Source organism: Chroicocephalus ridibundus, chromosome 5 (assembly GCF_963924245.1).
Source record: "Chroicocephalus ridibundus chromosome 5, bChrRid1.1, whole genome shotgun sequence".
In the NCBI taxonomy this organism is placed as follows: Eukaryota; Metazoa; Chordata; class Aves; order Charadriiformes; family Laridae; genus Chroicocephalus; species Chroicocephalus ridibundus.
In genome coordinates this window covers 70599257-70623409 of record NC_086288.1, presented here as the reverse complement: position 1 = coordinate 70623409, position 24153 = coordinate 70599257, and the positions used below count along the sequence as shown (strand labels likewise).

Genomic DNA, 24153 nt, shown 5'->3' with positions numbered 1-24153 from the left:
CTCAGCTGGGTATTTTCAGCTAGGTATTTCCAGTAGACTTTGATCATCAATTGGACTGCCACTCTTAAAACATACATATGCAAACATTACTATCACTTGATAATCTCTCTATACTTTTGTTCTTCTCCTTAGTAAGATGGAGATATTAGAAATTGGATCTTTTGTAAAGTGCATTAATTTCTGGTTGTTTTATTTTTTTGTAATGTTGATAGGTTTCCAGAATGCCAGAGATGTATAAGTAACTCCTGATTTCACTGCAAGAATTAAGTGTTCTTAGAGTAATGAGTGCATAGGATACATATGGAACAAGAAAGATAAATGTAAATATGAAACAGCTGTCCATTCACTGTTGATCCTGTGCTTTGCACGACAAATGGCATAATGTGCTGGGGAGAGGAAAGAGTATGCCATCATTTCATTACAGGCTCTATTGATGCACACAAGAACAAGGGTTATTCTGGCATTTAACTGAATTGTGAAATGTTGGACTTCGCAATCAGCATTCTTCCAATTCAGGTCTTTGAGTATAATTTGCAATCTGTGTGGCAGCAGCATCCGATAGCGCTGCGTCATATTTCACTAGGAGCTTAGGAAGCACTTTTGTCCTTTGTTGAAGAGTTTAAGACTTTGTATTAGAGAAATGTGTGATAGGAGATTCAATTAATAAAGGCAGAGATCTACTGATTGTATTTTTTCTTTTATTAATCCCTCAGTCTATGACACAAGCTATAGCCACCAGCTGCCCTTTTCTTGAGAATAAAAATTATGTTAAAAACTTCAAAATAAAGCAGAAAACCAGAATTGAAATCCAGCAGTTTACTATTTTCAGACTCATTATTTGAAATCTTGCACTATTTAACTTTTATAAACACGTATTTGCTGAAAAAAAACAACCCTAAATGCAGTTTCCTCCTGGCACAGCAAGACAGAACATGAGTACCATCAGAAAGTGTCCATCAAATGTAAGTTATTTCAACTTGCGTTATCTACCAGAAGTTTTTCCAGGAGGCACACGGGTTCCTCAATATGTATTTCTGCGCAGCAGAACCTGGATGTTACTTCAGCAAAGTTTCTAAAAACACTTTTCAAGCCGCTCCTACTCTGAGGAAGAGGAGCTGTGAGGAAAACCACGCCCAACAGCCGCACAAACGGCTGCCAGAAAAAGACCTGCAGCAGACAGAGCAGCAGGCAAAAAGAAATTAAAGCATTAAGTAATAAAGCGACGCCGACCTGTCTTATTAGTAAACGTGGCTTTGACTCCAAGGGCGGGCCGCGCCTTCCGAGCCTTCTCCACAGCGGGGGGTGCGGCGCCCCGGTGCATGCTGGGTGTTGTAGTCGCTGGCCGCCACTTCCGGCCCGCTCGCGCGGGGAGCGCTGGGAGTTGTAGTCGCGCCGCCGCGGGAGCTCACCGGCGTCCCTGCGGCTCCGCACGGCCGGGCTGGGCCGGCGGGAGGGAGGGAGAGAGAGAGCTCGTTCGCCTCGGGGCGGTTTCAGCCGGGGGTGTGAGGGGTGGTCGGCCTCCCTCCGCCGTCCTTCGTTCGCTGGCGGGGGAGAAATGGAGGCACCCTGGCGCCAGGGCCAGGGCCGGGGCCGGGGCCGCGGCAGGCCCGGGGACGGTCTCGCCGGCCGCGCTGGAGCGGCTGTCCGGCCCCCGGCCCCGCGGGCCCGCGGCGGTGCTGGCGCTGTGGCCGCAGGGACCAGCGCCGAGGGGGCCAGCGGTGAGTGTCGTCTCCGCCCCTTCCATCCCGGCCCGGCCGGGGTCTGCGGGGTGCTGGGCTGGGGGCGCCGGCGGTGGCCCGGGGCCCGGCCGGGCCTTGGGGAGCTCCTTGGGGAGTCCCTTGGGGAGTCCCGGCGCCGTGGGGGAGGGAGGCGGGCGGGCCGATGAGGCGGTAGCGAGCCGGTGTTTCGCCATGTGCCTTCTCCTGCCTGCAGGTACCGTCTGGGGGTGACGCGGGGGTCCCGGGCAGCCGCGGGGGCTCGGGGCTGAGTCCTCCCCGGGGTACAGGGCTCCTGTGAATAGGAAGGTAAAGGGTGAGGTTAAAGGATGAAGCTGCTGCTCTTCAGTAGGATTGGTTCAGGAGGGTGCTGCCCGCTAGGGACAAGCTTTAGGCAGCCCGGTCAGCGCCGCATCGGCCCGGGCTGGGGAAAGAGCCGGGCTTTCCAGTGCCTGGGGTTGCTCTGAGCGCAGGTTATTAATAAGGCAATACTGAGGGCTGAATACTGAGCTCTCTTCAAGTGGCAGCATAGTTTATTAAGGAAAGCCTAAAAACTAAACTTGACCAAATCCCAGGGAACATAGTGGGTATAGTGGTGTGATAGTCTAAAATGGAAAACTAAGGAGGTACTTTAAGACCTGTGATCTCTGGAAGACTTTTATATCTCTGTGATATGTTATCTTAAAGGAACATTGGTTTATTATGAACTCTGTTAAGTTATTTATTTTTTTCCTCCATGTGACAATCTTCCTCTATTTCACATGCAATAACATAGAAAAAAAGCTTATATTAAAGTACTCATGTTCATGTTGTAAAATACTTATTTTCATGTTGCCATGTTTGAAATAGTATGAACCCACTATTGCAATAAGGACTTGTTGGATGGAGGGAGACCAATAAAAGTCATAATTTCAAAAATACCAAATGCTGGGAGAGGTACCTGTAGGGTATCAGCAAATCATAACAATTGCTCTTGTTAAGAATTGCCTGATTTTTATTTTTTCTTTCCCCTTCATGCTCTGAAAATTGTTTGTGTGGGATGTGTGTGTTTTGTTTTTTTTAAGTATCCTTTTAGTAAAGCATCATTACAGATGTATATATTCTAGTATGTGTGGTTGGATTTGTCATCAGTAATTGACAGATAGTAATTCCTGCTGTGAATTTTATGGATAATGCACAGTAAAGAAAAAAATACATTTTATCTCGTGTGGTTTTGAAAAGGTAGCAAGGTACTGCCCTTAAAAACATACAATCAGGAAGCTCTTTAAAGAAGAGGACAGATGAAAGTACGTAGAACTGCATGTGGTGTTATGATTAATTTCATGGTATTAATCATTATTAATCTGTTCTTTTAATAGAACTATCTTCACAGAAGAAATTTGATGAAATTAAGAAGGCTAATCAGGCTGCAGCAAAAAAGCTAGTTGAAGACCAATTTAGCTCCTCATCCGAAGATGATGATGAAGATGCTGAAATAAAACAAGGAAAGATTTTGGCCAAAACATTTACCATTTACACCAGTCAAACTGGTAATTATTTTTTTTCGTTTATTGACTCTTATTTCAGTATGAAAGCATAAACAATGTTGTATTACTGGCTGTGTATTAGTTTTTTTTCCATAATTGGAGGGAAAGCACTTTATTCTGACGTCTTGTATAAAAAAAAAAATTCTGTGTTCCCAGCAATGCACACTGGCAGGACTTCTTGCCTTTTTATTGCAGAACCAATTGTATAGTTTTAAAACTGTCTTAAGTACTTCTAATAATGTGGTTTTATAGGAATTTATGACTGGCCTCTGTTCAGAGAAAAAAAATACTTTTACAGCAGTCTCAACATGAACAAAACAGCAGATCAAACATAACTTGATTGCTTTAAAAATCTTTATGTATTAAAGATGGAGATGCAAGTGAACTGGAACGTACAAGACAGTACATGAATGAAGCTTTTCAGTCGGGGGCTATGACATGTCTGATCTGCATTGCTTCAGTTAAGAGGAACCAAGCTGTAAGTATTTTACAGTAGTCTTTGTTTACTTAACACTTCCTGTTTAGCTTTAGTTTTGGGAAGTTAGTTACCATACTTTTAGAAACTTATGTCATTGACTTTGCCGTCTATAAGTTAGTGGGGAAATTTTCCTTGTTTTCACAGTATAGTTTTATAACAATGTCATAAGTTATTAAAAACATAAAGAAATTAAAACTTAAATTTTCTGCTGCATTTCTCTTACCAAATTGTTATAATCATTCTAAGCTGACAATTTAAGACATCAATATGTGGAAAGTACCAAAGCCATAAAACTGCATTTCTGTTATTTAAACTGCTTTTCAGCAGCAGGCTGATATCCTAAGCAAAGGATTGTGATTTCACTCAGGAACTGACAGGGAGAAGTACACTGGGAACAAGATCATAAAGGTTTAGTGATGGAGACAGGACACAGGCAAAATCAACTCTCTCTTAAATACATTTGCTTTTAATTCTGTTCCATTTTATACCTCTCTTGCTCTTTGAACAAAAGGCACTATGTTGCAAGCCACGCTTCTAATCAAATCTTTTTCTTACAAGCATTGTCTGTAAATCCTAAAGTTTGAAAGGGGGAAAAAATCTTTTTAGTACTTTTACTACCAAGACATCTGTAGACCTAGAGCGTAGGTCCGGGAGAGAGGTGGAGGGAGAGCTGAGCTTGTTTAGTCTAGCAGAGAGGAGGCTAGGGGATGATACAGTTGCAGCCTCTGTCTACTTGGAGTTGTAAAGGTGGCCAAAGTCATGTTCATGGTGTAACAAGGGGCAATGGCACAAACTGGGGCTTGGGAGGTGCAAATCGGCTACTAGGAAGGTAGTATGACACTTCGACAAGGTTGCCCAGGATGGTTGTGGAGTCCCCATCCTTCAGGATTTCCCGACTCTGCTAGGCAAAGCTGTGACTGAACTGAGCTGAGTTGGCAGTAGTCGTACTCTGGGCACGAGGTTGTGCTACGTGACCTCCAACAGTGTGTGTAAATCAACATTTCTATGATTATATGAATATTTTGGGCTCCATAAGCCTTGGCAAAAACTTCCCATGGCAGCAGGAAAAAAGATTATAGGTATGAATCTGTAACAGTAAAACTACCTGTATTAATCTAACAATGGGTATAATCTATCTTTGGAAATCCATTTTTTAAATAAAAAAGTAGCATGCTTGTACTTCTTTAGATATTATGGATGTTCATCAGTGGAAACGGAAAGAAACCTAATACAAAGCAATTGGCACTTAAATCTGCCCTGTAGGTCTGGAGCTGTTGTGGATGCTTTTGTATATTTCATCTGGTGTGTATCCAGAAGTGGGCCAAGGACAGCCTTTTCCTTGTGTCTTCTCCTTTGACGGATGATGATTTTGGGAAGAAAGATTATCCCTGGCCATGGTGAGCTCTTCATGGTATACTTTTATTGTGAAATATACGCAAACTGGAGTTTACTTTAGGAAGGAATTGTACCTGTAAATGACGTGCACCAAAAAAAATAATTTAGAAGACTGAATTTTCTATTGCTTTTTTTCTGAATTATTTTCAAGTTTTCATTAACATGATTCAAGAATATTTCATAGTAAAACCTGCTGCATCAAATTTGTTTTAACCTCTGAGAAGGTAACTTATCTATTGTGCCTCAGCTTCTAGTATTTATTTCTGAATGGCTTTACATACTCGTCACTTTTAAAATGGGCACCATGAAATAAAAAAAAAAAATAAAAAGCAGTTCTAAAATAGCAAGATTTAGGGATTGATTTATTATTTTAGTATCTGTATAACTCAAGCATTAAAGGCAGTCTTGCAGTTTTACATGAGATTGTATAAAGGAGGTGATATTGTGGCTGCATGAATAATAGATTTGTGTTTGAAAGTACCTTCAAGGTGCATGTTTGTTGTGTGCTTTATTTGCCCATCTGCTTCTATGTGGAAGCTTGTAGTAGTATCTTTGAGATGCAATCCTCTCTCAAATTTGGTTGAAAGTGTCTGGTGGATTTAAAAGCTATTAATGTGAGATCTCAGAGAGCAGGTTTGCTTAGGAAATAAGGTATAAAATTGTCGGCTCACAGCGTCTCAAGTTGATAATGCTTATTTTACTACAAACTAGTTTTGTGTTTATAATGAAAAAATTTCAAGGCAAATGGTATTTAACATTTAAGCACACAATAAAACTGCTGTCACTATGGAGAAATGATTTATGGAGAAATGATTTATGGACTGTAATGTGTTATATAGGGGCAAATTGATATTTTATTTGATAAAAATGAGTACGTAGGTCCTTCAAAGCCTCTCTTCTCTGAATAGAGGCTTTGAATTCTCCCTTTTCTGTTGTCTTTTCCCAGTGTAGCCAGAAATGGGAGCTGCTTTGTTCCTCCTTCCTTGTGTTGCCTCCCTCATCTGTAGTTTGCACCTGAAAGTCTTTAGGGCCTGTGGCACTAATGAGTTCCAGTCCCTTGGTGCCTATCTACCTTTAGGATATTACTTTTTAATATCTGCCACTCTCAAGGATAATAAATAAAGGTGTGCATCTTACAATATCTAAGATACTGAACTGATACAACTTAAAATCTTTCAGATAATATTTTAATTATTACGCATGGTTTTAATAGCATTGTTAAATCTTTTTTTACATAGCTTATAAATTGCTACTGGTAAAAAACCCCTGGATTTTAATATCTCTTTTTTTATTGGTTCTGTTTAAGTAGGTTAACTCTTTGTTGCATGCTTTCCTTTGGTATTACTTGACGTAAAAGTTGTTCTGTATGCTTGCTACACTGAATTTTTTTTTATATATTCTTAGAGAAAAAAGACTGCAGTGATAGGACAATTCCTTAGACATTCTAATGAATGTATTGTAAAATCTGACATATAGCAAGACCTTTATTGTATATTATGAATTTGATTAGGTTGTTATTGGTTACAGTAGTTGTAAAAACGTTAATTGGTAGGCTGGTAACAGTCTTGGGAAACTTAAATGATTAAAAACTGCTTTTCTTCTTAAAAAATTCTTCAAAAAAACGCTTTTCTTTTCACTCCTTTTTTTTCTTGTTGTAGTCCAAAATGTAGGTTTGAATACAAACGGTCTGAAACTCCCAGTAGGTATTACTGTTACTGTGGAAAAGTAGAGAATCCAACACTGGACCCATGGCTGGTACCTCACTCCTGTGGTCAGATATGTGAGAGGGAATTCAAACCTTCTTGTGGTCATAAATGTTTGCTGCTCTGTCATCCAGGTAAATCCATTGTCTCTCTTGGTTGTATGACCTGTATTTATGTAGCTGTTACACAGCTTTACTTAAAATCTGCTAACTATATTTAAAATTCTGAGAATAAGACATGTAGTCAGGGCTGCATTTGCTGAATGACCATGAGGTATTCTTTTTTCCTGTACTTAGGACCCTGTCCACCTTGCCCAAAGATGGTCACAACAACCTGTCACTGTAAGAAAGCCAAACCAGTGCCCCGAAGGTGCAGTGCCAAGGAATGGTCCTGTCGCCTGCCGTGTGGCCGGACGTTGCTGTGTGGACAACACGCTTGTGAGAATTCCTGCCACGCAGGTAGACCTGCCGCCTTAGACCTCTGAGTAGTCATTTTCATTGTTAAGAAACATCCTTCTTTCGCAATTCCCACTCTAAATGTCACTTGCCGATTGCATACAGGAGATTGTCAGCCTTGTCCACGAGTCAGTAAACAACGGTGCATCTGTGGAAGACAGACAGCAGAAAGACTTTGTGCGAGCCCTCAGTGGCAGTGTGATCAGGTATGTGAGGCTGTCCTTTTTAGCTTATTTCTCGTCATTATAAAATTTGATTAATCAGTGTATTAAGGATTGGAATAACTCATTTGGTAGGAAAAGAGTTTTATTTTTTAGGTTTTGAGAGTGCAATCAAAAATACAAGCAGCGGTGTTTGAGAACGGATCTACTTGGTGTCACAAGTCATTTCTGATAGCAGTTAAAATGTCACTTCTGGAATTGTGTTAGGGTTAAACTAGCAGTGAATTTGACCTTGTATAGTCTGTTTTCTTGTACTTGAGGTTGAAACTTCAGCTGCTGTCTCCAAAAATAAGCATGAAACCACAACTTAGTAGATAAGAGTTTCATGCTTATTTACTTCTAGTGGCTGTAACAGAATGAAAGCTTTGTGATTCATTCTTTGAAGTATATTTGCAGCTCATTCTTATGACCAGGGCTATGGATTGACAGACTGTAAAAAATAAAAATAATTTAAAAAATTAAGTGGCAGGGGGAGGTTGCACCAGGAGGTACCTAGTGATTACAATCCCAGTAAGAAAGGTACTTGGCCTCTGTAAAGTGTCAGTTAAAATGCGATTTATTTCAGCTAACGCTATAGAGAAAGGGATTATATTATAAATAATAGTAGGGTCCTTTAGATGCTGAGAACCCCAAGCTGTGCAGCATTGAATGAGCCCCTGATCCATGTGCAGCATGCAGTGCAGACCCCATCTGTAGAAAGGGTTACCCTAGTTTGGTCATTGAAGCTATTGTAGGGTTTTGTTATGAGGAAGCAACTGTGTTCATCATTTCTACTGTCAAACAGAAAGGATGTTTGCATGGCAACTTCTTGTTGCGCTTTTAGATAAAGGCAAGGACATGCAGGTGGCGTAATCACTGGTACCAAGTGGGAGCTGCCTCCAATCTCCTCCGCTACAATAAGTTTATCCTGCGGCCAAGGGATATGTGCAGCACAACACAGGCCTGGGACTACTGAGATTAACTGTTATGTGAACCACTAACTCTTCAGTATACGGTGGTCTTCCAGTCAGGATCACTGCAGGAGTGATCAGTTTTATTTGGCAAACTCAGCGAATATAAGACTTGTTAACAAAATTCAGAAAAAGTTAAATTCCATCCAGATGTCTCTCACCCATAGTTTTTCCCCCTTGGGTTGCTTTGTCTTGGTACGTAGTTTTGTTACATTGCATTGACTCCATTTCTCTGAGTTTACCAGGTGTGTGGGAAACCTTTGCCTTGTGGTAATCACACATGTGAACAAGTTTGTCATGCTGGTCCCTGTGGAGACTGTCCTCGTTCTGGGAAAAGGTCCTGTCCATGTGAAAAATCAAGTAAGCTCCTTTTTTTTTTTTTTTTTTTTTAATTAAAAAAAAAAAGGTAAATCTAAAGAAAAAGAAGTCACACAGTCTTTGACAGTCAGTAGCTTAGCCTAATTCTGCAGGGCAGGGTCCATAAAAATTTCTTGCAAACAGTGAACTGTGACAGCTTATTTACATTTTTGCTTAATTCTTTCAAAGCTTTATTTAATACCAGCGGTTTAATTAGGAAGGTGATTAATTGAGTAATTCTAGAGAAGCTTTTAAAGAAATGAGAGAAGATTGGCATTTAAAGTCATAGTACACAGTGCATTTTTTTCGAAATATTTTGGCTTTTTTTCTAAACCTTTGCTTGTACCTCTCTCTCTTCATCTAGAGTTTACCTTGCCTTGTACAGAAGATGTGCCCACTTGTGGCGATAGTTGTGACAAAGTTCTGGAATGTGGCATCCATAAATGTTCACAGCGCTGTCATCGAGGTCCCTGTGAAATATGCAGACAGGTCAGTCTTACTGTAGCAGGTTCACATTTTACTAGGGTTTTTAAACACTATATGCCTGGAACAGTGCAAGTCTCCTAAGGAAAATGAAGTCATCTATCACAAAATCTATGACTTCCTGATCATTAAAAGCAACGCATTTTTCCCTATCTCCCCCCCCCGCCCCGTGCCCCAGCACAATTCTGAATTAATAGTTGAGCATTATGTATCTGAATTGCAGCATGGATGAGGGTTTTATTGGTTTTGGTTGGTTTTATTTTGTTTTGGGTTTAATTAATTATGCTTTAAGACAATTTTTTCCCCAGCTCTTCTAGCTTCCTTGCTGCTTTGTCTTACTACACTATTTCTTCATTAGTGCAATCGAAGATGCTGTAACATAACATTATTTCCTTGTTAGTAAAAAAAAAAATAAATAATATTTTGCTCTGCTCTAAGCCTCTAGGGTGCTTCTGTGGTCTGGCCTATAAAGCTGTTGCTCTGTCTGCTCTCGGTTGTCTCTTCCTGAACCAGCTTTGGCTACAGAGACTATGGTGGAAGTAGTTAGCACATGATAGCTGGGATGAAGGTCAGATAAACCTGCTCACCAACTTCTTAAATTATCTGTATACACAATGAATGAATCTAGTTTACTGTGGAGGAGAGGTACATTTTGGTATGAATTTGTTTTGCGTTTATGCTTGACATCTTGCACTACACACTTGAGTGGTTCCCTTGAAGTGGCTTCCCTCTTGGTGAGACCATGGGTACCGTGAGGTGCCATCTAGAGCACAGTGTTTGCAATAGAATCATGGAGTCATAGAATGGTTTGTGTTGGAAGGGACTTTAAAGATCTTCTAGTTCCAACCCCCTGCCAATACCGAAACAAGGTCCCCAAGTAGTTATTGCACAGATAGGTGATCTGCTTGGAGCATGTCATCTACTTCCTGTTGTGATACAATATTTTAGTATTACTCTCCCGTGAACTTTTCTTTACAGCTAGTAGTAGAACATATTATTTTCCACTTTTTTTTTGGGGTATTAAACATGCCCTGCTTTTTTCCCTATCTTGCTGCCCAGGAAGTTGAAAAACAATGTCGCTGTGGAAAGCACACTAAACGCATGCCATGTCATAAGCCATATCTCTGTGAAACAAAGTGTACTAAAATTCGTGATTGCCAAAAGCACCAATGTAGGAGAAAGGTAAGTGTCCAGAGATCACCTTTCTCTCTCTCAAGAGATGATAATTTCTAAATGATGTTTAGATAACATTTTTTAAATTTATATATAATATTTTGTATTATATATAAAGCACATCAATCTGTTCTCCCAATTCATGTTATTGTATAGAAAGAAGACTTTTCTTCAGTGTCATTCAGACCAGTTTGCTGTGTACCAGAATCCTTTGAAGAGGATGTCACTCAGGAAAACTCGGTGGCCTTACAAACTGGGAGGGGATTTTGACAACTTTCCAGCTTCAGAAGGCAGTTTTGCTTTCAGATACTTGAGTAGTTGCTGATGCTTTATGCATTCTGGAGTAGTTAAATCAATTTATTCCCTTACTTCGTAGGAAGATCTGGAGATCTCTCATAACTTTGTAAGGGACACTCTTATTTTTGACAACACAGCATTCCACCCCACCTTCTAATATGCATCCCTGCAAACAGCAGTGGTCTGACAATTGGGAATCTTGTTTCTCTGCTCGTTTGAAGTCAAAAGAATAGTTGATAGCTGAGACCATTCTTTTCAGTTTATTGATTCATGAAGGCTTGAAAGTTGCCTGCTATGTGTGAATTAAGACATTATGGAAGTTGGACTTCTTACCACAGAAAGGCATGAAAAATACTGTTTCTTTCTTAGGTATTTTTGAGTATTATTATTACAGTGAAGTTACTTCATGTGAAAAGATGGCAAAGCAAGTAAATGAAATCCTGATGTCTTATGCTAAAAAATCCATGTTTCTCTTCCTAATTGACATCCTTTCTTATACAGTTTGGAAGGAGGGTACTTTTCAAGTTAAAAGATGAGGTTCTCTCCTGACCTGGCATCCACTGTTGTGGTGGTGTGATGTGTTCTGATTCTTCCACGTTACTACTTTATGTACAAACAGAAAGTAGATCCTAAAGTTATCTGACCTTTCCTGCAAAGGTAAAAGGTGTATTGTTAGGTTGTTGTTTCTTTTTTTTAAGAAGTAGTTAGCAACAGTTTTGTGCCAGGGAACTTTTAAAATGTTCTTACACTTCTTGGAAGCACTCTGCCTTTTTGGTGTGGTATTATTTTATAATTTGAGTTCTTAAAAAGCATTTTACAGATGGCCTCCTTTCTGTATCTGTCATGAATTTGAGGAAATTTGATGAAATAGCATGCAAGTTGTTTTTAAGAAGTATTGAAAAAATGAGATAGTAGAAGAGTGCAAATTTATATCAGAAATGTCCAAGTTTTCAGTTATATATTTATTTTTTTTCTTAATAGTGCTGTCCTGGAAACTGCCCACCTTGTGATCAAGTCTGTGGGCGGACTCTAGGCTGCAGAAATCACAAATGCCCTTCAGGCTGCCACAGAGGTAAGAAGGATCCCTGTAGTGATGGAATATTGTTTATTCCAATAAACAATATTCGTGCTTGCATGACTCTGTATGGTGCTTAATGAATTCTCTCCCTTGTTGCATGTGGGCTTTTTGTGGGGGCGGTGTGTTTGAAAGGTTTTTAGTGCTGGTTAGAGCTTAAGGACTTGCATAATGACAACCTGAGTTTTTACCTGGTAATTTTGCTTCGCATTGTTCCTCTGAAAATGCTCTGTCCCCTTTCCAGCTGCTTAATTCAAAATCCATAGCTTGACTTTTTTTCCCAAATAATTCTGTTCACTGAATATGCATAACAAAGTGCAACTACGTATAGGAATGACCGTGCTGATTGAGTCTGGATGGTTTTTAAAAATCACCGTGCGATACGAATGGGCTTAAAAGAAAGGTGATGGAATTTGAATGTATATTGCTATCTTACTGGTAAAAGAGAAAATAAGAACTTGTTATGGGCTATATGAAGGGTAACAAAAAAGTTTACTTCTGCATCCAGTGACCTTGGTTAAAAAGATGCTGCAAATGGCCAAAATTACCTAGCAGCTTTTATGCTGGCCAATAGCTTTGACATTTGCTCCGTAGGGGATTAAATTGGAATGACTGAAAAAGTGGCTGCCCTCTCAGCAATTTTCCCCACAGAAGCTGCTGCCCTGCTGAAACAACAACTCAGTACCCTGTGTAATTTCCCTTAGTATTTTGGACTTCAAATTGCAACAACTCAGGAAATAATTCACAACTTGTTCGACCAATCTTTCTTTTGAGGCAGTGGTTCTTAAGAGGACAGGATAGGTAAATGTGGTAGTTGTTGTGGTAGTTGTCCTAGTTAACCTGCTGTTAAATCTATTACCACAAACTGGTGGTTTGTATTTTCTCTTTTAATTGTGCCCATTCTCTTCTTCCCTTTCCCTTCTTTTACCCTATACCCCTACAAAATCATGGAAAAATGTAATTTTATTTTTTTTTGTACTGTCAGAACAAAACTCATAACATTGTTCTTATGCATTGGTTTGGTTGACAACTAAATTGTAGAATAAAATTCTGGTTGGAAAACTAAGGAGCTAATGCTGCATTATAGGATAAACTTTTACATTGAATAGCTGTTTATATTTGAGAGTGCTTGCATCTTGCAGCCTGGCTAAAAGTGACAAGGATGTCTAATAACTAACAGCAGTATAAAAATCGTAAGTCAGTGCCTATAAGAAAACAAAAGTGAACTTTGAGAATATAAATATCAAATATATACACTTCAAAGTATATGTAATTTATTAAAACACTACAGTTGTCAATATTTAAGTGCTAACTCTTGCCAAAAGTTGCATCTAATAACTATGTTATCAGATGATAAATTTAGACAATAACTTCTGTGTGCTTTAACAAATTACAGTCTAGTACAATTTGTAATTACTTGTCAGAGTGTTTGAAAATATTCCTAATAAAGGAATATTGACCTGCTGTCAAGGGGGAAGTTCTCTCCCACCGAGGACTTCTAATTCTGTAGTCACACTCCTTTCTTCAAGTCACGTCTGGTACATTTTGAAGTACCTCCGTGAGGCAGTTTACCTAGAAAACTTGGCTAGCAAAAGGAAAATGAAGAACAATTATTGCTGGGATGTAGCAGGATTACTTAGCTATTTATTTCAAAATATTTATATTCATGTGTTTCTCCTTATACACCAATATTTTAATAGCTCCTGAAAGTTAGGATTATTAGTTTATCTTCAGTATGTAATACCAGGTCAGGTTAATTTTGCAATGAGCTGCCAGATCTCAGTGACCACTGATTTTGAAGGAAATAGTATACCTCCTAGAAAATCACTTGCCAGATCAGGTCCTTTAGAAGGTACCTGATCTCAGAATTATTAGAGCTTGCTGATAATAAGCACTTGGCCTTTAGCAGGGGTCCCTGAAAAAAGGTAACTTAATCTATTCTATTTGTGATTTGATTTTTACATATCTTTTTTTCTTAAGTATGTAACCACGCTTGCTGAAATTTAGAATGTGGTGCCAGGGAATAGAAATGTTTTGTTTCCTACTGTAGTGCATTATAACACTTGATTTGAGAACTATATGCTCTCACCTTAACTTCACGTTTATATGCGATCTCTGCCCTACCATCTTTTTGAGTATGTAGGCAGTTGTTTGATTAGTAAAATACTTAAGTAAATTGTACACAAATTAGCCACTCTGGGCAGCATAGCTTTAGACCTTCAATTTCTTTTGTAAAGCTGTTTATGTGTGCTGATAATATGTTATAATTTAATTTACTTTGCAATATGAAGACTGTATACTTCCATCATTTTTATTTTGGCAGCTTTTTGTCATTGAGAGATCCGCTTTTTGAAGCGTTGCTTCTCAGATCCTGCTAACAAGTCAGAATTGCTTAAAAGTTGTGCTGTTGATAACGCTTTCAAAGCATTGCATTCCTTAAAATTTCAGGATGCAACATGATTAGTAAGACAAAATCCCACGTCTAAATTTGGTTTTTTCAGAGGATTCTTACTGCATATTACTCAATAATAAAACTTAGCGGTTGGCACATGATGAAGAAATAGTGTGGGAGAGCTGTAAATTAAAACATAGGTATTTTACAGATCTCTTTTTAAATATATCAGGTTTGTAGCATGAGTAACTTTATAAAGGAGGAGGATCTTTTTTGAAAAGCATTAATTATACCTAGAGGATTAACTTTTCTTTAACGTCATATAAAATCTGCAAAACTTGATTGTACCAGTTTTTCAATGTCTCTTTTTTTTTTCTTTTGAGTATAGATGAAAGATGTCTTCGTATGTATGTAAGACTGAAATATAAACAGCAAATATCTAAGTGTTGTGCAATTGAAATTTCTGGGCTTTAATAATGCTGACTTCTTTTTAAACCGTGAGGGAGGGATTGTTTCTAACTTGATACCAGTTAACAACTAGAATAATCGAGATTATTGTTGCTATTCTTCAAGAACGGTAAAATCCCTCTTTGCCAAGAGGGATTTGAAACTAAACAGAAATAAAAATTATCAGCCATCTATTATTTAAATCAAACAGCATAGGACAATTATACCACGTGCATATTCAGAGTTACATTAGTTGCCATTTTTTATAATCAGTAGTTTATTGAGAATATCATGTTGTTAATATATTTATTTTTAGGTAGTTGTAATCCGTGTCCTGAGACTGTAGATGTGAAATGCAATTGTGGAAAAACTGTCATTAAAGTCCCCTGTGGCAGAGAGCGCACCATCAAACCTCCCAAATGCAAACAGCTGTGCAGGTCAGTAAAGAAAGTGTGTGTGTTTCTAGTTCGTCAGTGGAGTTGAAGGTATCCTTAAAGTAGTAAAATATAAATTTAAAAGGCAAAAATTATTCCTTTAATATGATTACAGGTATTACTTCTCAGTTTTCTGTATTCTTGACTATGCAGATGGAGATTAGCAATAATCCTTCCTATTAGACACCTCTTTGATGCTGCAGTTTCATGAGCAGCTTGCTGCTCAAGGGGGATGTTCTGTCCCATCGAGCACTTCTAATTCTGTAGTCACACTCCCTTCTTCACGTCGTGTCTGGTACGCTTTGAAGTACCTCCATGAGGCAGTTTACCTAGAAAACTTGACTAGCCAAAGGAAAAAGGAGAATATATTTTGCTGGGATGTAGCAAGATTACTTAGCGCAGAATAGAATTAGGAGTGAAATAGCTGTTTGAATATGCAAACCCAACTTTGATTTTAATTTAATTGAGAACTCCTGTAGAATTTTACTGCAATATTAACCACTGCTGAAGGTGAGCAGTAAACTCATTTTAAAAATAAGAACTTGTTCATCTCAGTGCTTTGTATTTAGCATAATTGTCCAGTGACTGGAACTTTGTATTTCTTGCTATCATATTGATTCATTCTTGGATTTTACTTCAGTCGACCACCTACCTGTCACCACTCTACCCAGGAGAAACACTACTGTCACTTTGGTCGATGTCCTCCCTGTCGTCAGTCCTGCCAGAAAGCATTAACGTGTGGTCATTTGTGCCCAGTTTCCTGCCATGATGAAGCACTTGTGAAGCAAACTGGCGTAGTAAGTAAATAATGAAAAATAGTGTGTTATCTTTGTTCTGAAGAATGAACAACAGTTGTTTGACCTTAGTCTTATGTTGGAGGCTTTTGGAGTTCAGAGTAAATAAATGATCAAGCACAGAGGTATGCATACCGCTTAACCGAGAAACTAAGTGGTTCTAGCTCCTCTGTTGCAATCTAATTAACTTTGTAATATATCTAATGAACTGCAGTTTTCAGCAGTTATAATTACTTGAGAATTTTTGTTAGTTGTATTACAAACATTTAATTTCAAATGTAAGCAATTACTTCTAACATAAGAGTAAAAAATAAATTTTAACTCTGATACTTACTAAACCATCAACGTTTGCGCAAGTTCTAAGTGAGAAATTGTTTGGCATCTTTAAACGTGACGCATGTACTGCACGATGATAGTTTCACTTGCTTAGTAATTGAAATATTTTTATTTTTTTACCTCTATTCAATGCTTAGAATTGTTTTGCTGTTTTGATTATTTGTTGTTTTGGGGGTTTTTTTGGCTGTGCGCGTCATTTTTAGCAGTAGGGTCACAGGCTTTCATTTTCCTATCCCTATCCATGCTAAGGATGAAATACTAACTTTTTGTGCGTAGGGTGTGTTGAGATTTCCATTAGTAAAAAGTTAATTTGTTAGAACTGGGATCTCTTTAGGTGATATGTTTGTTTATGGTCAAGCAGATCCTTTTGTGTTTTGTATTCAACTAGTGTTGTTTTATGCTCCCAGCATCAGTCTGCAGGTCCTTGGGAACAGCCATCTGAGCCAGCTTTTATTCGAACTGCGTTACCGTGCCCTCCCTGTCAGGTTCCTATACCAGTGTAAGTATTAAAAAAGAAATGAAATAAAGTTTTGGTATGGAAAGAGACCTTTTCTTTTCATACTGTTGTAGAGCTGGACATTAAAACAACCATATTTTCCTGTTCAGATGCAATGAGTCTATATGAACACCATTCTCGTAAAACTGGGAGCATTGGTGGTTGTTTCATAGATGCTTGTGTAGTTCATGCTCACTGTATGAGACGATTGATAGTTTTAATAAAGATTGGTTGCACATGTTGTGCGCAATGCTACCTTAAAAGAAAAATATGAAAATTGCAAAGACAGCCACTGTAATTAGGTAGTCTTTGGTCACATACAGGTTTTTCCATATAGTTTCTTTTGTGTTTAGTTTATGGGATCCTAATTTTCTGCATAGTAAATTGCTATTTTGTTTCTCAGTTGTTCAGTTATATGCTAAAGAATGGCAGGTGGATGCCCTTCATCCCATCTGCTCATCTCATTTCTATTTTTGACTTGTGCAGAAGGTTCTCCTCCTTGAGTTAGAGCCAAATCAACTCTTTCTGTGAGGATACTGGGGATATAAGGGAAGATATGATGATGACCTTTTTTTCACCGTTCTTTTTTCAATTTGATAGAACTTCTCTTTATATTGTGGAATAAGGACTTAGAATTCAACATCTATCTGAAAAAGGATATACTGGGGTTTTTGGTCTGTTTTTGTGTTGTAGTCTCTCACTGTTTTAAACCCTGCATACTTCACAGGCATTAGTGTCTACTTGTTTTCTAAACATTCCTCCTTATTGAGGGAATATTATGTCCTCATTTTATGAAGTGAGAAGTAGACAGGGGAAGATGATAAAAAATACCAATTTAACGGCTTATGTAGATGTGTTTAGAACTTTCTCAAGGACTGTACTATGATAGGTTGTACTTCTGTACCTACAGCTTTTTGTACTTCAAAACTGTGACTGCTCAGCACTTCTAATACTTGAGCTCAGAGTTTGAAGGCAGACACCCAAAAGGTGAAAAACGTGTAGCTAGGAACAGTCTGGTTTCAGTGTTTGGGTAGATGCCTGTAGAAACCGTCTAGTGTAGGTCTTCAGCAGAGGTCGTTGTGTAACATCGTGCATTATGTAGGGTGCATCTCTGAATTCCAACCTCGAAACCACCTTCTTTAGTCTGACGACTCCTCCCCAGAGGAGGTAAGTCTGCTAAGCAAGAAGGAAAACCATACTGGAAAAGTTGTACTTAATTTTGTAACTAGAGGATGCATTGTTACACTTCATAGTACTTGGGGCGACTTAAGGTTCTACTAGCATTAGATCACAATTCCGCAATATCCGAACTACCTTGATTGATCTTTGCAACTGTAATGTTCTTTTTCTTTCTTTTTTTTTCTTTTTAATGGAAGAGATACGAGAAAAGTTTCCTGAATTAACAAAATAATAATAGTAAACAAAACCATAGATACAAAGTAATGTGGTGCTACGAAGCAAAATATCTGACACCTTCTTAGATCATTAGCAGGGCTTTTAGAATCATTGCTAGAACAGTGGCATTTGAACAAATATGATAATGGAGAATAGTTTCAATAGTCCTATTCTGTATGAATGGGTGGTTGTTAGTGGGGATTCCGTCCTTCACAGCTGAAGCTTTGCAATACTTTTTGATGTTTTTTCTAATAATTTGGATGCGAGCAGTGAGATTTGGAATGGAATTTATTTGGTATCTGTTTCTGTAAATAGTTAAAAGGGAGTTTCTGCAAAATTATTTGCTGAGAATATTTCACAGAACTTTGAGGCTGGAAGGTACATTACGATGGGATCATCTAGTCCAACCTCTTGCTAAAACCAGGTAAACACTGAAGTCAGACCAATTTGTTCCAGCTTTGTTCAGCTAGACCTCAAAAACCCGAGTACATCATTGATTCTACAGCCTCTCTGGACAACCTCTTACAGTGCTTGATTATACCGATTATTTTTTTTTATTTTATATTTTTCTGAATGGAATTCCTGCCCTTGAATGTATTGACTGCACTGTCCCTTAGCGTTGTCTGCAAAATTCGTGCATTTTGTCTCTTCTGAGTTACTGGGGAAAAAAATTTTAATCAAGGTAGATCCCAGGCTGAAGAATTCCACCTGTAACTGGTACCCCAGTAGGATACAAAAAACTAGCCACTATCATTTGAGCCCAGTGATCCTGCCAGTTTGTTACGTGTCTGGTAGTTCGTCTGAAACCAATACATCTCATCTTAAATGCAGGGCTGCTGTGGGGAACCTCTCCTCCACAGATGTAGTAGTTACGTGGCACGAGGCGAGCAGGCTGGTCAAGCAGTTTCCCCTTGCAGTGCAACAGAGGCACGCTACAGTGGAAAGCAGAGGTCCTAAAAAACGAATTAACTGGTTAGAGAAAGATTATCTTGGATATAAGATAATTGAGCTGTGTAGAGTGAAGAACAGACTCCTTTGCAACGTGTGCTTCTTACTAGGTGAAAGACTGATTATTCTTGTTAATATCCCGCTGTCCTAAAGATCCTCTGTAGCTATTTGTAGTTGCTTTGTATTACAGAAGTTATCAGGGTTACTTTTTTTAATACTTTTCTAGAAATTTTTAGGAACTGATGTAGAGGTATTTTAGCTTGAATATTAATGACATTTTCATCACTCTCCCTTATAGGGTTTCAGTAGAGAAATCAAAATAATGCTTGGGAAGGAGATGGCAGATAGGAAATCAGAGGTAAAAAGGAAAATATACTTTTCAAAATAAAAGAGCAAAAGATTGATTTAATTTTTAGGACATCAGCGTTTGAATGAGTCACCATTTAATACCTTCACAATTCTGATCAGTGTGCATTTTTCTTTCCTAGGGATGGTAGACCATTATAAAAGGGATAGAGTTGTAGACATAAGGGTAGACTTGGTAGTTCTCTGAAATAACTGAAATATATGAAGTGATATATTAGTAAAGCCAAAGGAGAAGATGTTAGGAAGCAATTCAGGTAATTCTCTAAAGAAATTGTCTAAAATAAAAATTATTAATTTCATATACAACTATGATTAATCTACACATGAAACACTGATTTTTGGGATTACCATCGTAAAATACAGCAATCCAAACAACTGCTGAAAAAGACAAGATCTGCTTAGATAGATGATTTTCTTTTAGTTTGCGCTTTTTAAAAATAGATTGCATTATTGTTGTGTGAGAAGCACCAGCGCTGTTTTAAGTCCCTTATTAAATAAATACATGTTTTCTAAATCTCTGATTTTCTCTCTTTGACAGGGAGTGTCTTGGGCAGCATGAGGTGAGTCATGGAAACTGCCTTTTTAAGTGGAATATGAAGTATACCTCACTTTGTCAGTCTGCAAAAAAAGAGTATTAAAGATAAATATTATATGGCTTGTTTATATTTTAAAACCAGTGAAGTACCTTATCACAAGGGCTTCCATATCACAAGGTATTTTAATTCCTTTTTGAAGAATATATAACTACTTGACTTTTTAGAATTCTTGGACAGAAATTTAAACTCATGATTTGTGAAGCTATTTGTATATTCCTGCAGTTGTTCAAATTTTTTAGGTTTTTTTAGTTTTAATTTTTTTTGAGGGGGTCTTTTTACATTATACACTTCTTGGGTTTTTTTTTTTCTTCATTATTGTTATTATTCTCTCCCTGTCACACAGTTCTTCTAGAAACTGTTGTGTTTATTTTAGAAGGATAAGGAACATAGTGTCATACAGGAAAATTCTCGTCTGACTTAGATCTAAGCGTGTGTGGATGAAATCAGACAATACAGTACCAACTTCTTCAGTGTTACTTATTAGCTTGTCTTATTGGTGTGCAGCTTATTCCAGGCTCAGATGAAGTGATTGCCTTTTTTGGCTTACATGAGAAGAAAAGCTAATTGACCCTTGAAGCAAAACAAATACCAACATTATTCACAGTCATTTCTAAAAGTCATTGATTGCTAAACTAATCTTTAAAAAAACCTGTTGCTATTACAGCTTTGTCTAGTAGTAAGTCTGGCATAAATTCACTATCAAAGTGCAGCTAACAATACTGTAACAAACCTAGTTTAGTTTTAAGCTCGTAAAAAATTCTAGAAAACAGTAAACACTTGAAAATATTTACAGATACCCCTCCCCCCCCCCTTTTTTTTTACTTTGAACTTCTTTAATAATCTTTTGGTATGTGTTGTAATGGTGGCTTGATTGTGTGGTGGCAACACCTACAAATGTTGTTAACAAAGTTTATATACGCCCAGTCTGTTTGCGCAGCACGCTTATTAATCCAAGCAAGGTGTGAATACAGCTTCCAGAGAGCTACTTTGCAGCTTGTCGGTTGCTAACGAAAAATGTGCTGTGAAAATGGATGAAAAGAACAACTGTGCCTTCTTGTTTGTTGTTGAGACAGATGGGTTTTGTTTTTGCTTTCCACAGTAAAACTTGCAAGTGTCTCAGCCAAGGTTTTATAGAGTCAATGACGTGTTTTGTGATAGGACATATGGAATCTCACCCTAACTTTCATGAATTTATGTATAAACAAAATATCAGCTGTGGTATATAATTTGTGGTATATAATTTTGGGTTTGGTACTGTTCAGATGTACATGGTTGTAAAGTTTGTCCCTCCTTGTAACAGAGGACAGCACAGCTCTTCTATTTAGTGAAAATGGTTCCAGTTACTGCATATTACTACATACACTCGCTACAATTACTACACAGACTCACAGGGGTTGTGGTAGGACGAGGGGTAACGGTTTTCATCTGAAAGTGGGGAGATTTAGGTTAGATATTAGGAAGAAATTCTTTACTGTGAGGGTGGTGAGACACTGGAACAGGTTGCCCAGGGAAGTTGTGGATGCCCCATCCCTGGAGGTGTTTAAGGCCAAGTTGGATGGGGCTTTGAGCAGCCTGGTCTAGTGGGAGGTGTCCCTGCCCAGGGCAGGGGGTTGGAACTAGGTGATCTTCAAGGTCCCTTCCAACCCAAACCATTCTATGATTCTGTATTTACAACTATTTATTTCAGAATAATTAACAAAAGTTAAAACAATCCCTTCTTTGTTGCATACTAGTCTTAGCAGAATCAGTCAATGGCTTTGGGTCATGTTTTCTCAATGAGTTAGTTAGAAAATAAGGAAAAATCCCAGGGAGTTTATACCTAACTTTAATTTTTCGGATTTATTGATGCTATATGATATTTTGGATTAAACCTTCCTTCTCTCAGCCAGCAGAGCGCAGTGCTTCCTTCCTCCTGAAGTTCAGCAGTTTCTGGAATGGAATGAAGTGTCCTAATCTTTGAGGTTTTGATAGCAGTCAAGGAAAAGAATGATCTGTTAATGTGTGTGTGAGGGGCGGGTGCCTACAGTGTGTTTTCTGTGCATTGTACGTTTTTATGTTGTTCTGGGATCTCTTAAAAAGAAGAAAACCAAATATGTAGTCTGTTCAGTGTTTTACAGCCGCGTTGCCTCTTAACAAGTAATCTCACCTCAAACTAATTTACTTCTGTTAATGAGGTAAAACATATGTATGTATGTATGTATGAACACTTCCCTCCTGTAGTAGCTTCCAGCCCCTGAGGGGTTTTTCATTGGGAAAAGTGAACTTTTTATGGGTGATGAAAGCAGCAATTTTCTCAAACTAAGTTTTGCTGTGAAGAGGGGCTCATTGCTGAACCATGTTACTACTTACGTTGGACTGTTGTTACACCTCCTATACTGGAGGAGGTATAAAAGAAACAAACTAGGAGTGAAATGAGTTATAAAGGCTTCTTGTATTTTACTAGGATGCCTGCAGACGATGAGTAGAAGAGAGAATGAAAGCAAACAGTTTAGGAGTTGTATAATAAGCAAATCTACTGTGTTTACAGTTTGACTTGGACAGTAACTTTAATTTGTGTAGGTATTGGAGTTGGTTGTTTTGTTGGGGTTTTTTTGTGGTTTGTTTTGGTGGTTTGTTTTTTTTTTTTAAATTTCACTTTGGCTTTTACCTTAAAAAGTATTTCTACGGGTTTGACTTAGTTTGAGTTCTTACGTGTCTGGGTATTTAGAAGAAGCAATTTATCGCTTGAAACAGCAGACTTAAAACAACTTTTCAGATTATATAATTGTATAAAATCCATGTTGAGTGGAGGTATGATTCTACGTGATGAATTTTTTTAGGTTAAAACCTAAAATAATATTTCTTTTAGCTACGTTGTGCAGTCTTCTTTTAAATAATTTTACTGTGCAAGTTTTGGATGTTTTTACATATATTTAGAAAAATTAATAACTTCATTCTTTGATCTGTAGGTGCTTAAAAGTAGCTCTCAATTTTGTTTCAGGTTATAGGTCAGAAAAATCACTTACCAACAGTTGCTGCCACCTCAAAATGAAAACTTGGTGGTTTACTTTTTCTTTGAACTGCTGTAAGCATTGGCATTTCATAGCAATAGCATACATGTGCTCTTTTAAAATCAGATTATGAGAGATAATGTTTATATTCAAAATCTATTTTTATGGAAGAACATTAATTAAAGCCCATACAAGGTAAATGAGGGGGAAAAACAGGAAATCTTAACTGGATATGGTATAAATTTATCTGCTGTATTTAATTCTCTCATAGTTGCTTCATTTCATTAAATGTTCTAGGGGAAGGGAAACATTCTGTTTTTGTTTCAGTGATGGGTATTTTGAATATCCTGTGATATCAGTCTTGTTCTCAGGCAGATAGAACTCTTTTTTTCTTCTTGGGTTTGTTTTGGGGTGGGTTGGTTTTTTTTTGGTAGGAATTTGATGCTATGTTTTATTATTCTAAGTTGTTTTTTTAGTTGTGGTTCAGTTATAAGAGGGAGACCATTACTCTGCCTCTAGGTAAAATTTTATGTAAAACTTGATGAGATTAATCTTTATGGCTAAATACCTTATGAATATATCCAAAACTTCTCTGCCCTATTGTACTTGATTTTTTTTATTTTCATATTTCAATTGTTGTATCTGTTAGTTGCTTTTATGCATTTGAGAGATGTGCTGGAAAGCTTCTGAAAGTTGTCTTGTCCTTTTTTCCTTGCCTTCCTTTCCTTTCCTTATCCCATGGAAGACCTGTGGTCTTTTTTGCCTTTTTTTTTTTTCTTTCTTCTGCCAATCAGCTTTCATAAAATACTTCTGGTTCTCATCTGTGTTCTTTATTCTTTAGCTCATAAGCCTCCTGGAGTTTGTGGCTTCTTTGATATTCGTCTTTGTAACAAGAGCAGCGACCTCCATTTAGCTATTTCAGAAATGCATTCCAACTATAGAAAGCAAAACTTTTCTCTACTTTGTCCTTTGGATTTATTACTAATATCCACAACAGATTGACTTGTCAAGAAACAGAAACAAAATTTTAAAATATATTGTAGGTTTAAATTGAAATTCTTTTGCTTTTGGCTACAATGTCAATTGATTCCAGAAGACTCTCTTATCTTTTATTGGACTCAAGACTTGGGA

At 37.9% G+C, this 24153-nt stretch overlaps 1 protein-coding gene across 1 annotated transcript in view; it reads left to right on the top strand.

Moving 5' to 3' along the window:
- Positions 1-1427: 1427 nt before the first annotated feature.
- Positions 1428-24153, top strand: part of NFXL1 (nuclear transcription factor, X-box binding like 1) — a 49010-nt gene continuing 26284 nt past the window's right edge. Inside the window, exons 1-15 of the mRNA XM_063335813.1 lie at positions 1428-1718; positions 3074-3244; positions 3610-3719; positions 4983-5116; positions 6773-6951; positions 7114-7275; positions 7378-7478; positions 8689-8803; positions 9165-9289; positions 10343-10465; positions 11735-11825; positions 14984-15104; positions 15742-15898; positions 16639-16730; positions 19975-19996. Coding sequence (XP_063191883.1) covers positions 1556-1718; positions 3074-3244; positions 3610-3719; positions 4983-5116; positions 6773-6951; positions 7114-7275; positions 7378-7478; positions 8689-8803; positions 9165-9289; positions 10343-10465; positions 11735-11825; positions 14984-15104; positions 15742-15898; positions 16639-16730; positions 19975-19996 — 1866 coding nt within the window. The 5' untranslated portion in view covers positions 1428-1555. The remainder of the gene's footprint in view (positions 1719-3073; positions 3245-3609; positions 3720-4982; positions 5117-6772; positions 6952-7113; positions 7276-7377; positions 7479-8688; positions 8804-9164; positions 9290-10342; positions 10466-11734; positions 11826-14983; positions 15105-15741; positions 15899-16638; positions 16731-19974; positions 19997-24153) is intronic.